Source organism: Siniperca chuatsi, linkage group LG24 (assembly GCF_020085105.1).
Source record: "Siniperca chuatsi isolate FFG_IHB_CAS linkage group LG24, ASM2008510v1, whole genome shotgun sequence".
NCBI lineage: Eukaryota > Metazoa > Chordata > Actinopteri > Centrarchiformes > Sinipercidae > Siniperca > Siniperca chuatsi.
Window position 1 is genome coordinate 15,799,975 of NC_058065.1, and position 13,102 is coordinate 15,813,076.

Here is a 13,102-nt window from a genome sequence, read left to right on the forward strand (position 1 = left end):
CAAAATCCAAACCTACATGGTCCTGTGTGAAAAAGTGATTGCCCCCACCTGTTAAAACACAACTTAACTGTGGTTTACCACACCTGAGTTCAATTTCTCTAGCCACACCCAGGCCTGATTACTGCCACACCTGTTCTCAATCAAGAAATTACTTAAATAGGACCTGCCTGACAAAGTGAAGTAGACCTTCAAAAGCTAGACATCATGCCAAGATCCAAAGAAATTCAGGAACAAGAAAGAAAGTAATTGAGATCTATCAGTCTGGAAAAGGTTATAAAGCCATTTCTAAAGCTTTGGGATTCCAGTGAACCACAGTGAGAGCCATTATCCACAAATGGTGAAAGCATGGAACAGTGGTGAACCTTCCCAGGAGTGGCCTGCCGGCCGACCAAAATTTCCCCAAGAGCACAGCGACAACTCATCCAAGAGGCCACAAAAGACCCCACAACAACATCCAAAGAACTGCAGGCCTCACTTGCCTCAGTTAAGGTCAGTATTCATGATTCCACTATGAGAAAGAGACTGGGCAAAAATGGCCTGCATGGCATAGTTCCAAGACAAAAACCACTGCTGAGCAAAAAGAACATGAAGGCTTGTCTCATTTTTGCCAGAAAACATCTTGATGATCCCCAAGACTTTTAGGAAAATACTCTGTGGACTGACAAGACAAAAGTTGAACTTTTTGGAAAGTGTGTGTCCCATTACATCAGAAAAAGAACATCATACCAACAGTAAAATATGGTGGTGGTAGTGTGATGGTCTGAGGTTGTTTTGCTGCTTCAAGACCTGTAAGACTTGCTTTTATAAATGGAACCATGAATTCTGCTGTCTACCAAAAACTCCTGAAGGAGAATGTCCAGCCATCTGTTTGACCTCAAGCTGAAGCGAACTTGGGTTCTGCAGCAGGACAATGATCCAAAACACACCAGCAAGTCCACCTCTGAATGGCTGAAGAAGAACAAAATGAAGACTTTGGAGTGGCCTAGTCAAAGTCCTGACCTGAATCCTATTGAGATGCTGCGGCATGACCTTTAAAAAGGCAGTTCATGCCCGAAAAACCCCTCCAATGTGGCTGAATTACAACAATTCTGCAAAGATGAGTGGGCCAAAATTCCTCCATAGTGCTGTAAAAGACTCATTGCAAGTTATTGCAAACGCTTAATTGCAGTTGTTGTTGCTAAGGGTGTTAGCAAGGCTCCGAGTTATTAGGTTTAGGGGTAATCACTATTTCACACAGGGCCATGTAGCTTTGGATTTTGTTTTCCCTTAATAACAACCTTCATTTAAAAACTGCATTTTGTGTTTACTTGTGTTATCTTTGACTAATATTTAAATTAGTTTGATGATTTGAAACATTTAAGTGTGACAAACATGCAAAAAAAAAAAGAAATCAGGAAGGGGGACAAACCACTGTACCACTGTTTATATTACAGATTTGCTTACTGAAAGTAATGTGAATTTATAACATTTTGCATCAGATAAATTCACATTCAGACATTTAGCATGTAATACATTTACATGTAGCTGAGGTTATCTCCTCTGTATTTTTTCTGGGAATTTGACGATTTTTAAAAAACATTTTTTTTAGTAAACCTGGAGTGAATTTACATTCTACAAAGACTTACACATGGTATTTTATAAGCTGTTTTCTAGTATTTTTAGACAGATGATGCATTAGGGGGCTTGGACTTACGACCTCAGAGAGACTAAATGCCACACAAAGAGGTGGATGGAGGGAACTGTGACAGCAAACGGCGTTGGCATGAGTAACCAGCAGAGATAAATGTCACGTTATAATGTCCACGCTGTACACCCGTATGACTATGATTGGACTTTACCAGCCACACAGCTGTGTATGAGCCAATCATTATGAAGCACACTTCAAATATCTGATGCCAATCAGCCTATAGAACGCAGCTTCAGTGCAGTGTTCTGCCTGAACTAACACTATGCTTGATTTTTCTGTGATGGAAAATTTCTATGACCTAAAGATGTTGTTGGATCAACATCAGTTAAAGGATCTATTAATTAAATTCCCTGATATTACAACCTGTGTAATACATGTCTTAAAATTCCATGATATTTTACGATTTCAATTACTCTGCACATTATACTTGTTTAAGTACTGGGGAGTGTTAGATATCACGTTACATGCTGCATTGTAGCTTGTTCATTAATTCAACTAGTCAAAACCATGGATGGAGAAGCAGCTAAAGAGCGCTGTTATCATCACACCACATATCAACAATACTGCATCAAACAGGGACACAGTGGAATACTGCAGCAGTCTGCTGAGTCAGCAGCTCCCACTAAGGCTGTGAATGCAGCAGGTGCACAGGTCAGAAGGTGCATGGTTTACTCATTAAATCTTACCTGACACTGCAGAATATTTGATATCACAATTATATGTTGCTTTGGAGACTCAGGGAAAAACATAAGAAGCAGATTGTTAGTGTGTCAGAATAAATTCTTAACATGAATCCAAAGATCTGATGCTTCTCAGACAGCTGAATCAGCAAGTGTTAGCAAGGCTCCGAGTGACAGCAGCTGCTGCTCTAATTGGCTGACAGTCCTGACATTGTCATACTGACTGTAAACCAAAAGTATGGATTTATATCACCATATCACTTTCTGTGGAGGGAAAGCTGTTTTTTGGATTTGTTATGATTTTCTTTTCTCTTTACATCAGATTTTTAATATGATACTTCCTTGATGCATTATTTTCTATGGTTGGTGCTTTCCCAGGTTAGTATTGTGTTACTAGAGCACACTAAGGATCTTGCTCAGTGACATTTGCAGAGATGGCCAGACAGGAAATTAAACCTGTTGTTAGGGTCAAGGGTGGAGTACTGACCAGAGAGCACAATGCAAATTCCACCTAGAATTTTAAAATAATAATAATGTAATGGTAGTGCTAATATTAATAAAATAATAATAATACATGGCTCAGTACAGCTGTGACTCTCTGTCAGCTTGTCTACAGTACTGAAAAGAAATCTGGGGTTGTTCTGCAACTCTCTTAATGATGAGTAGTAAGCTGCTCTAGCATTACGGAGGGCTTTCCTATATGTTTTAACACTATTTTGACAGACTAAATGAGTTTCTTCCAGGTTGTTGGAACGCCATTTCCTTTCAAGTTTTCGCAATGTTTTCTTTAATTTGCGGGTTTTGGGGTTATACCATGGAAATAACCTTCTTTGTTTTATTATCATTCGCAATGAGCCTGCAGCACTACCAACTAGATGGTCAATTTGGGAGGGGCTAAAATCAGCATAGGAGTCCTCTGTTATATTGAGACATAGCACCGAATTAATTAATTATTTAGCTACAGCACTATTAGATAGACATCTAGAGTAAGAGTTTTTGGCTAATGGTGTATAGTCCAGCAATAGGATGCTCTGAAATACTGTCTAAATGCCTCTTTCCCTACTTAATAGCCAAGGGATAAAACTACCTACCTAACTACTAAAATTACCTATTTTTAAGAAGTACACTAAAAACACTTTGTTACAGTAACAAGAGTAAATGTAGCCTAATTCGTCACTTCCACCCCTGGGTTAAAGCTCCTAAGTGAATGTGCTGCTGGAGGATCAACCATGAGCATTTTAGCCAGACAAGCACGCAGCATGTACCTGTTGGCCACACAACAAAACGTGATGGAAATATGGCATTTATGTTTGTTTCATGTATTAATTTGAGGAATGTTACAATCTCTTCATCACTACACAAATCTGATGTATTTACTCCCGCTATTTTTCGTCTCTTCAGTGGAGCAAGGCTTCAGTGGATGTTTAAGTCATGCTTCATGTAGGCCAATGTCATGATTTATTTGCTAAATCTGTTTCCATTGCACTTTGATGCATTTTGCTTTTATCGATAAACCAACCAACTTTTCCACCTCAGCCAGGCTAATAACGTTTTTGCGATATTTCAATTCAAATTTTCAGTGTTTCCTCTCAAGTTTTTTATGCGCATAAAAAACAGGTGGATGAAACCCACTTATTGTGGGTGTGTTTGATTTGGATCGAGCTTGCTTGAGGGGTGGTCCAGTAAGTGATGATGAGTGAAGCTAGGCTGGATGCAACTTTTTTACTTATTTCAAAGTACAATAATAATGCTAACCTTAACCATAACCCATTATGACATCCTTAGTTTTACTGCATTGTTCAGTATTTTTGTTCTGTTCGCGGCCGGTCTGGGTGAGACTGCAACACTCACACCCCCCGACACTCTGCACGTTTACATGTAGAACATGTATCTGTTACAGAGAGTCAGCTGAGTGCTGAGCGTCACCCATAGGGTGTTACCTCTCTGGAGCTCTGCCCTCCAGCAGCCTGCTGCAGCTAAGTACAATACTTGAGATAAGAAAATACTTAAGTACAAAATTACTGATGATTAAAAATACTGTGGGTGTATTGTGAAGTCATGTTAGTATCAAAAGATTTGAGAACTTTGCAAAGTCATCATCTTAACAACAGTAAAACCCAAGCTTTCATTCACCATTTATTTATTGTTTGCACACACTTATATTACAGTATATTACCATTATATCATTACATATATAAGACTCAGATCCACAACATATCAAAAATAAAGGATGAAAAAGGAGTTAAGAAAATAAGATCACTAAGTATCAATAAATCAGCATGGAAACAAAATAATTTCTCCCACAGAGAAATATTGTTCACTGTCACCATGACAACAGTTACAGTACAAAGATCCATAGATTAGACAGGGCTGTAATCGATTAGCAGAGTTGAGGAGAAACAGTGTTATAGAAATTAAATAAACAGAAATTGTACTTGGTTGTAATTACTGTAAAAAATTAAAAGATACCGGAAAAAAAAACAATGACATCTAGTCAGGTTATATTTTAAAGAGAATTTGGTTGTGCAACATTTTTATTCATCCGAAACAACATCTGATACTAGTTGTACAAAGATGGTAATAATTTGAATTCATTCGTGAATTATAAATTATTATTTGGTTGACTGGATATTGTAGAAATTCTGAACATATGTAGCCTTAAAATAAAAACTGAACATAAATATTAAAGTAATGAGTTTTCTCATGAGATCGGTAAATTATGTACTGAAGGAGGATTAGGGCCATGCTGAATTTTAAAAACTTCTGAGATTAATCTGAAAATCCTGAGATTTAAGACATATAAAAGTCAAAAAGGATTAAAGTACAAAATTCAGATTTAAATCCTCATTTAAATCTAACAATTTTGTACAGAATTCAGATTTTAATCTGAGTAGTTATGGATTTCATATTTATGAGGTTACATTTCTCAAGCCTGCAATCATCCATTACAGCTGAGCTGTGTTCAACAAGCCAAGTTTGGACAGGAGCTCCATCATTGTCCCCTTTGTGTTTTCCTTTCAAGACACCTTCAGCCTGTTAACATGCTGTTTTGAACACTGTCTAAGAGACAAACACCAAAGCTTTGTTGAACACACCTCACATTGTTTTAATCTATGGCAGAAGGGGCACACTGGCACTTTGATGGCTAATCACATGATCACGTGGGGTAACATATAAGGCACGAGCATGCACACACACACAAACACACATATTTCTGTTGTCAAATTTGAAAAATGTGTATCTCCAAGATGTCAATTTTTCATGAGCTAAAAATAACTGCCTTGGTTACTTATTTATATTGTTTTTTTCAATGAGGTTTTGAATGCGTTTTGAGAGAATGGTTGTACAACTTTATCAACTTAAAGACAATTTTTCTCATTATGTCAAATAATAAAAATTAAAAAAAAAAAAAATCACCAAAATTGGAGTTACCATGTTTTCACCTGACAACAATAATACACACACACACACACACACACATCTCAACTGACAGGAGCCCTAGTTTTAAAATTTTTGACTATATATTTAAACCCCAGCCGTTAGACTATCTGTGTATTCAAATGTGCTGGGTTCAGCTGAGTTAGCATTAACACACAAGCACACACCCATATATACACCAATAGCATGTCAATTCCCATGGCATTGGCATGACTGGGAGTTACAACAGGTAAACATTTGAGATTTTTTTGCTTTCAGCTTCAGTCAAACTAAATCTCTGATCTTTTGGTGCTTTTCAGTCACATGGTATTAAGAATCATAGCAACACTAATATTTACCTACTGCTAGTATTTTGGCCATTGACAAAATTAAAGACAACTGATTCAATAGCACAGTATGGCCAGGAGTCTTTACATCAACTGCATGATTACAGGAAGGAGACACAACAGATCAGGGTCACAAAGGTCAAACGGGTGTTGTGTTCCTGTGACTTCCAGTCATACCTAATATATCATACCTGTTAACAAACATAGGTCAAAGTACACTGTGCTACTTAACTAAAGATTATTTGCAGACTGCAGAAATACTATTTGGCCTGGGAATTATAAGTGATCAATACATGTAAGAAAACGAGTGAATAAATGAATAGAACAGTCCGACATGTTGGGAAATGTACCGGGAAACAGTTAGCCTCTGCAAGCTATTTACACAGCTCTTTACTTTAACATAACTAACATAACTTAGCCACAGAGGCCTGGGCTTCACAACTTAGCTGCAAAACTAGGACTACAGATCTATTGTGCCAGCAGGATGTAATAAGAATAGAATAGAATAGAACTGCAGAAACTCAACTGTGTTTGGCCAGTGTGCAACCTACTCTTACAGGGCACGGGTTAGCACTGTGACACAAACTGAGTTATCCAGAATGCACCCAGAGGTGATGCCACATGGCTTAAGTTGCTGGCCGGAATGAATGACAATAAATTATATCTACCCAACACAAATACAACACTAACTCATACTACCACTGTGATTCAATTCATCACTTCCTGTAATGAACATTGGCGATAAATCGTAGGCTAAAGATATATAGGCTAAATCTTGACTGTCTCAATTAGCAGGGATATGAAGACTTTTTTTGATGTCGCTGTAGCCCCATTTTGTGATGTACACTGATTAGAGTCAAGTTTTTACATTAAAATCTTGCCACGTCCATATCACTAAACCCACACAGTGCATAGACAACTAAAAGTCATGTCATACTCACCACTCTGCTGCTCTAACACAAATAATCCTTTCATTCACCAATTAAGTCTTTCCACTTTGCTATTTTTCTTGACCCATAAAAGTTGCCATCAATGAACCTAAATACGGTCCCATTTAAAGTCTACCAATACAAGAAATACTGGAAGACTTTTACTGTGACAAATGTGCAAAAAAATGTTTCATTGATAGGGAAAAATGGTTAGTGAATGAAAACTGTATAACATGACTGTGTTGTTGTACTGATGGAATTAGTGCTGTCAAAATGTACATTATACTGAATTAATCAAGACAACAGGGAAACACGGAGGAAGTTTTTAAAATAAAGACCTGGTTCTCACTGCCACTGAGGTAAATAACGGCCATGGGCAATATTTAAGAACGGATGGTAATGACATGCTGAACTGTTTGTGCATCTGCTTGTATTTTCTGTTGTACTACTGAATATTAGACCTCACTGTATAGCGTTGTGTCAGCTGTTTATCCGATACCATAAAAAAACAAAACAGTTACAATGATGAGCTACGATGAGACATGACAAAATCACACTTACTATAATGACACAGGAATTTAGTCAATCATAATGTTGTGACAGGGGAAAAAGTCTGGAAATCCCGAGATAATATTAACAATACAAGTCAAATATAGTGAGGAGAGAGCCATAAAGAATCATACCTAAACTATCAGGATATAGTACAGTATATTATAGAGCAGTGAGTCCTCAGTCTGAAACCTAAACCGGGTCCAGCACTCATTTTATCCACATGCCCAGCGGTGTTTGGGTTTGTCTGTGTATTCAAATGTGCTGGGTTCAGCTGAGTTAGCATTAACACACAAGCACACACCCATATATACACCAATAGCATGTCAATTCCCATGGCATTGGCATGACTGGGAGTTACAACAGGTAAACATTTGAGATTTTTTTGCTTTCAGCTTCAGTCAAACTAAATCTCTGATCTTTTGGTGCTTTTCAGTCACATGGTATTAAGAATCATAGCAACACTAATATTTACCTACTGCTAGTATTTTGGCCATTGACAAAATTAAAGACAACTGATTCAATAGCACAGTATGGCCAGGAGTCTTTACATCAACTGCATGATTACAGGAAGGAGACACAACAGATCAGGGTCACAAAGGTCAAACGGGTGTTGTGTTCCTGTGACTTCCAGTCATACCTAATATATCATACCTGTTAACAAACATAGGTCAAAGTACACTGTGCTACTTAACTAAAGATTATTTGCAGACTGCAGAAATACTATTTGGCCTGGGAATTATAAGTGATCAATACATGTAAGAAAACGAGTGAATAAATGAATAGAACAGTCCGACATGTTGGGAAATGTACCGGGAAACAGTTAGCCTCTGCAAGCTATTTACACAGCTCTTTACTTTAACATAACTAACATAACTTAGCCACAGAGGCCTGGGCTTCACAACTTAGCTGCAAAACTAGGACTACAGATCTATTGTGCCAGCAGGATGTAATAAGAATAGAATAGAATAGAACTGCAGAAACTCAACTGTGTTTGGCCAGTGTGCAACCTACTCTTACAGGGCACGGGTTAGCACTGTGACACAAACTGAGTTATCCAGAATGCACCCAGAGGTGATGCCACATGGCTTAAGTTGCTGGCCGGAATGAATGACAATAAATTATATCTACCCAACACAAATACAACACTAACTCATACTACCACTGTGATTCAATTCATCACTTCCTGTAATGAACATTGGCGATAAATCGTAGGCTAAAGATATATAGGCTAAATCTTGACTGTCTCAATTAGCAGGGATATGAAGACTTTTTTTGATGTCGCTGTAGCCCCATTTTGTGATGTACACTGATTAGAGTCAAGTTTTTACATTAAAATCTTGCCACGTCCATGTCACTAAACCCACACAGTGCATAGACAACTAAAAGTCATGTCATACTCACCACTCTGCTGCTCTAACACAAATAATCCTTTCATTCACCAATTAAGTCTTTCCACTTTGCTATTTTTCTTGACCCATAAAAGTTGCCATCAATGAACCTAAATACGGTCCCATTTAAAGTCTACCAATACAAGAAATACTGGAAGACTTTTACTGTGACAAATGTGCAAAAAAATGTTTCATTGATAGGGAAAAATGGTTAGTGAATGAAAACTGTATAACATGACTGTGTTGTTGTACTGATGGAATTAGTGCTGTCAAAATGTACATTATACTGAATTAATCAAGACAACAGGGAAACACGGAGGAAGTTTTTAAAATAAAGACCTGGTTCTCACTGCCACTGAGGTAAATAACGGCCCATGGGCAATATTTAAGAACGGATGGTAATGACATGCTGAACTGTTTGTGCATCTGCTTGTATTTTCTGTTGTACTACTGAATATTAGACCTCACTGTATAGCGTTGTGTCAGCTGTTTATCCGATACCATAAAAAAACAAAACAGTTACAATGATGAGCTACGATGAGACATGACAAAATCACACTTACTATAATGACACAGGAATTTAGTCAATCATGTTGTGACAGGGGAAAAAGTCTGGAAATCCCGAGATAATATTAACAATACAAGTCAAATATAGTGAGGAGAGAGCCATAAAGAATCATACCTAAACTATCAGGATATAGTACAGTATATTATAGAGCAGTGAGTCCTCAGTCTGAAACCTAAACCGGGTCCAGCACTCATTTTATCCACATGCCCAGCGGTGTTTGGGTTCTTACTAAGACTTAATGATCTGCTGGTAGAATCGCACAGCTCCTATTCTACGGGTTACTTTAATTACAGCATTTCATAGATTGTCCACAACATTTGGTATCAAGTTCACCATTTGTAAGTTAACCTGAGACTTTCATGGAGATGCAAACTCACACCTCCATTCTCTTCATCTCTCCTCTCTTTAGTTTGGGATCATAATCCTGGAGGGGACGTTTGGTAACGGCACTGCTTCATTATCTGTATTCATTATTTAATATGTATTATCACCCTACTCTCTCTGTGTCTTTCTGTGAAAGCTGGAGGCCAGTTTTTTGTTTTGTTTTTTGGCACGACATAGAAAACAGCAGAGAGACAGACTGACTACAGCACTGCACAGAAACACAGAGAAAGACTGGTGAAATCTAAGTCTAACTGCTATTAATCTCCCTATAGAGATAAAAGATGATAGACTGTGTTCAGGTAGAGCCTGAGACACACTTAAATACGAGTATAAACACATGCAGTTAGGACTGGAATTTTTGAAGGGTTGGTTGGGTGTAATGGGGTGGTGGAAGAATCAGAAGTGACAGAACTTCAGGTTGCCTGTACTGCATCCAGCGGTTGTGTGAGACTAACCCTGCATTCACACTGGGACCAACATAATCAATAAATATTTCACTTGAGCGCATACATCCTGAAAGATACACTCCCTGGTTATGTTACAGCACTTAAGCTGCATTATGGGAAGTGCATCTGTCACTTGTGAGTCGCCCAACTTTATGGAATAATGCAATAATAAATCACTGGAAAACCACTTTAAGAGTTATTATTTCTGTAAGTTAACTTGGAACAACTTGTACAGCTGTGTCAATCTCATCCATGCTTATCACCATTTATGCGGCAAATTTTTACAGTTGGGCAACATATACAGTGAGCGGAAGGAATTATAGAATTTGGTAGCACAATAAAATGCTATAACCAAATCGGGGAGTGTATGTTTCACCAGTTTGTTTTTTGTTTATGATTACTGCTAGATTATTAGCATGTGTAAGGTAGAAATGATAAAAGGCAAGACCAAAGCAGCAAAAATGCATGACTTGCTGGACAGACTTTACCCCTGCCTCCAACTACAGGGGTTAAATCTGTGCCTTTGGTCTCCACAGTCAAAGTGACCCAGTGTGAATGGCTGGTAAGTCATCTACTAATTAGATGTTGAATTTTGTGCTATAAATTGTTTATATGGGGTTATTTGGCTGCAGTCAAATGTATGTACCATTTCCACATCCGTTCATGCCTGGAGTCACATGGAAACGGAAATGTGGGCAAGAAGCAAGCAGCAGTCTAGACCGCTTGACATAACAACAAGACACTGCTAATAGGCCAATCAGAATGTCGAATGAACGACTGGTGGTAATGCAATTGGTCCACAGGATCTTTTTAAAGTGTATCATCTTTTAATGGAAAAGCAGTTGAAGTTGGCTTGTCTAAGTGTTGCTGATAGAGAAGTACCTAGATGAAACTCCTGATCGGTCAGGAGCAGGGGGAGCTAAAGGCTAAATGCTGTAGGGAAAAGGGGGTCTCAGTGGTGTTTCTGACTGGAAGAGAGACTGCAGGGTGGAATTTAGGTAAAGACCAGATGCTGCTGGTCCAGCAGGATTCTGGTGAAGTTGTTGATTGGCCCAATGGCGCTGAGTGACATGGCGTTGTCCCGCCCCCAGAGCAGGTTAGGACCAAACACAACAGCCAGGTTACTGTTGGTCATCTTATTCACTTCACTGTTGGCTGATACCTAAACACAGACCGATTACTGTTAGTTATCTTATTCAGGTCACTGTTGGTTGATACCTAAACACACACACACACACACACACACAGACACAGACAGGATACTGATGGTAACAGACTGATATAAAGGTTCTGGAAGGTAATTTGTGGGAAGTGTAGTGTATCATCTGTACCTGTGCCAGGAATGTGATGAGGTATCGCAGTGATGCATAGTTTTCCTCTGGCAGCGACTCTACCAGTGTCTTCATAACAGTTACCTGGCTGTCACTGGATACAGCTGGAAGACATCAAACACAAACACCATCATTTACAATGTAGATGCTGTAGATGTAGTAGTCAATGAGTACATTTACATGCATACGGGTTTACATGCAGTGTAGATGGCTCTCTGAATGTCCAAAAGTAGAATGAGAGCCAGAACCTTCAGCTATCAAGCTCCTCTCCTGTGGAATCAGATCCCAGTTTGGGTTCGGGAGGCAGACACCATCTCCATATTTAAGAATAGGCTTAAGACTTTCCTCTTTGATAAAGCTTACCACCTACTGCCCCCATGTTCCTGCTCAACACCCACTGCTATGATTATTATTATTAGTCTTATTATTATTCCTATCATTATTATTTTATTAATATTACCGTAGTGGTAATATTAATTACGTTATTATTATTTTAAAATTCTATGTGGAATTTGCATTGTGCTACTCTCTCTCTCTCTCTCTCTCTAATATTACAAAGAGTACAGTCTACAACTGCTCTATAGGAAAAGTGCAATGAGATAACATCTGTTACGAATTGGCTAGACTATATAAATAAAATTGAATTAAATAGTAACCTGGTTAGTAGAACTCTGCATATACACGCAGCAGTTTTCAGATTTCAATTTTCAAGTGTCTTTAAATGATACATGACGTGACTTACTGATTTTTTCCCCCGTGTGTGTGGGAGCACAAGCTCTGTGAGAGCGTTCAGTTTTTCCTTATAGCACCAATGTGTCTGAACTTGAGTCAACTGTTCAGCTGTGGAAACTGATGTACTTACATCCCTTTCAAACACTCATTCTTGAGACAGCTGTCACTCTGGTTGTCTCTGTTAGCATAGGCTCCAGTCTACAGTGTAGGTCATACACTTCACTGATAAACCACACAATTACATCAAGTAATTACCAAATAAAAATTTAAGTTTTATTTTGACCTCTCCCTCTGTCCCACTTGCACACATGTGCAGGCTTTCTCTCTCTCTCTCTTTCTGGGGCATCAGTTAAATGATATTTAAACATTGGTATCATTAAATTTATATCTACTCTTGACAGAACACCAGTTCACCAAAGCTGGGCAGCGTCTGACCTGCATCCAACCCTGGTCGGAAGGAGTGTCCTGCACGAGGGTCTGTTGAGATAATCAGATAGACGGCCAACACAGAGTTAACTCACGTCACTGTGTTGGTCTGAATGGGGTATTAGAGAGGCTACTTAGTGTCCGTTTTAGTCAGACTTTAATTTTTTTTAAATGGACGGATACACTGTATGTACCACTATGTGTAAAGATCACTT

The 13,102-nt window shown here is 38.5% G+C and overlaps 1 protein-coding gene across 2 annotated transcripts in view; it reads right to left on the reverse strand.

The window, feature by feature from the left end:
• Window positions 1-4,490: 4,490 nt before the first annotated feature.
• arhgap1 (Rho GTPase activating protein 1) overlaps window positions 4,491-13,102 on the reverse strand; it is a 37,021-nt gene continuing 28,409 nt past the window's right edge. For both annotated transcript variants that reach the window (XM_044188391.1, XM_044188390.1), the window contains 2 exons: window positions 11,730-11,833; window positions 4,491-11,560 (listed from right to left, as the gene is read on the reverse strand). In XM_044188391.1, coding sequence (XP_044044326.1) covers window positions 11,393-11,560; window positions 11,730-11,833 — 272 coding nt within the window. In that variant the 3' untranslated portion in view covers window positions 4,491-11,392. The remainder of the gene's footprint in view (window positions 11,561-11,729; window positions 11,834-13,102) is intronic.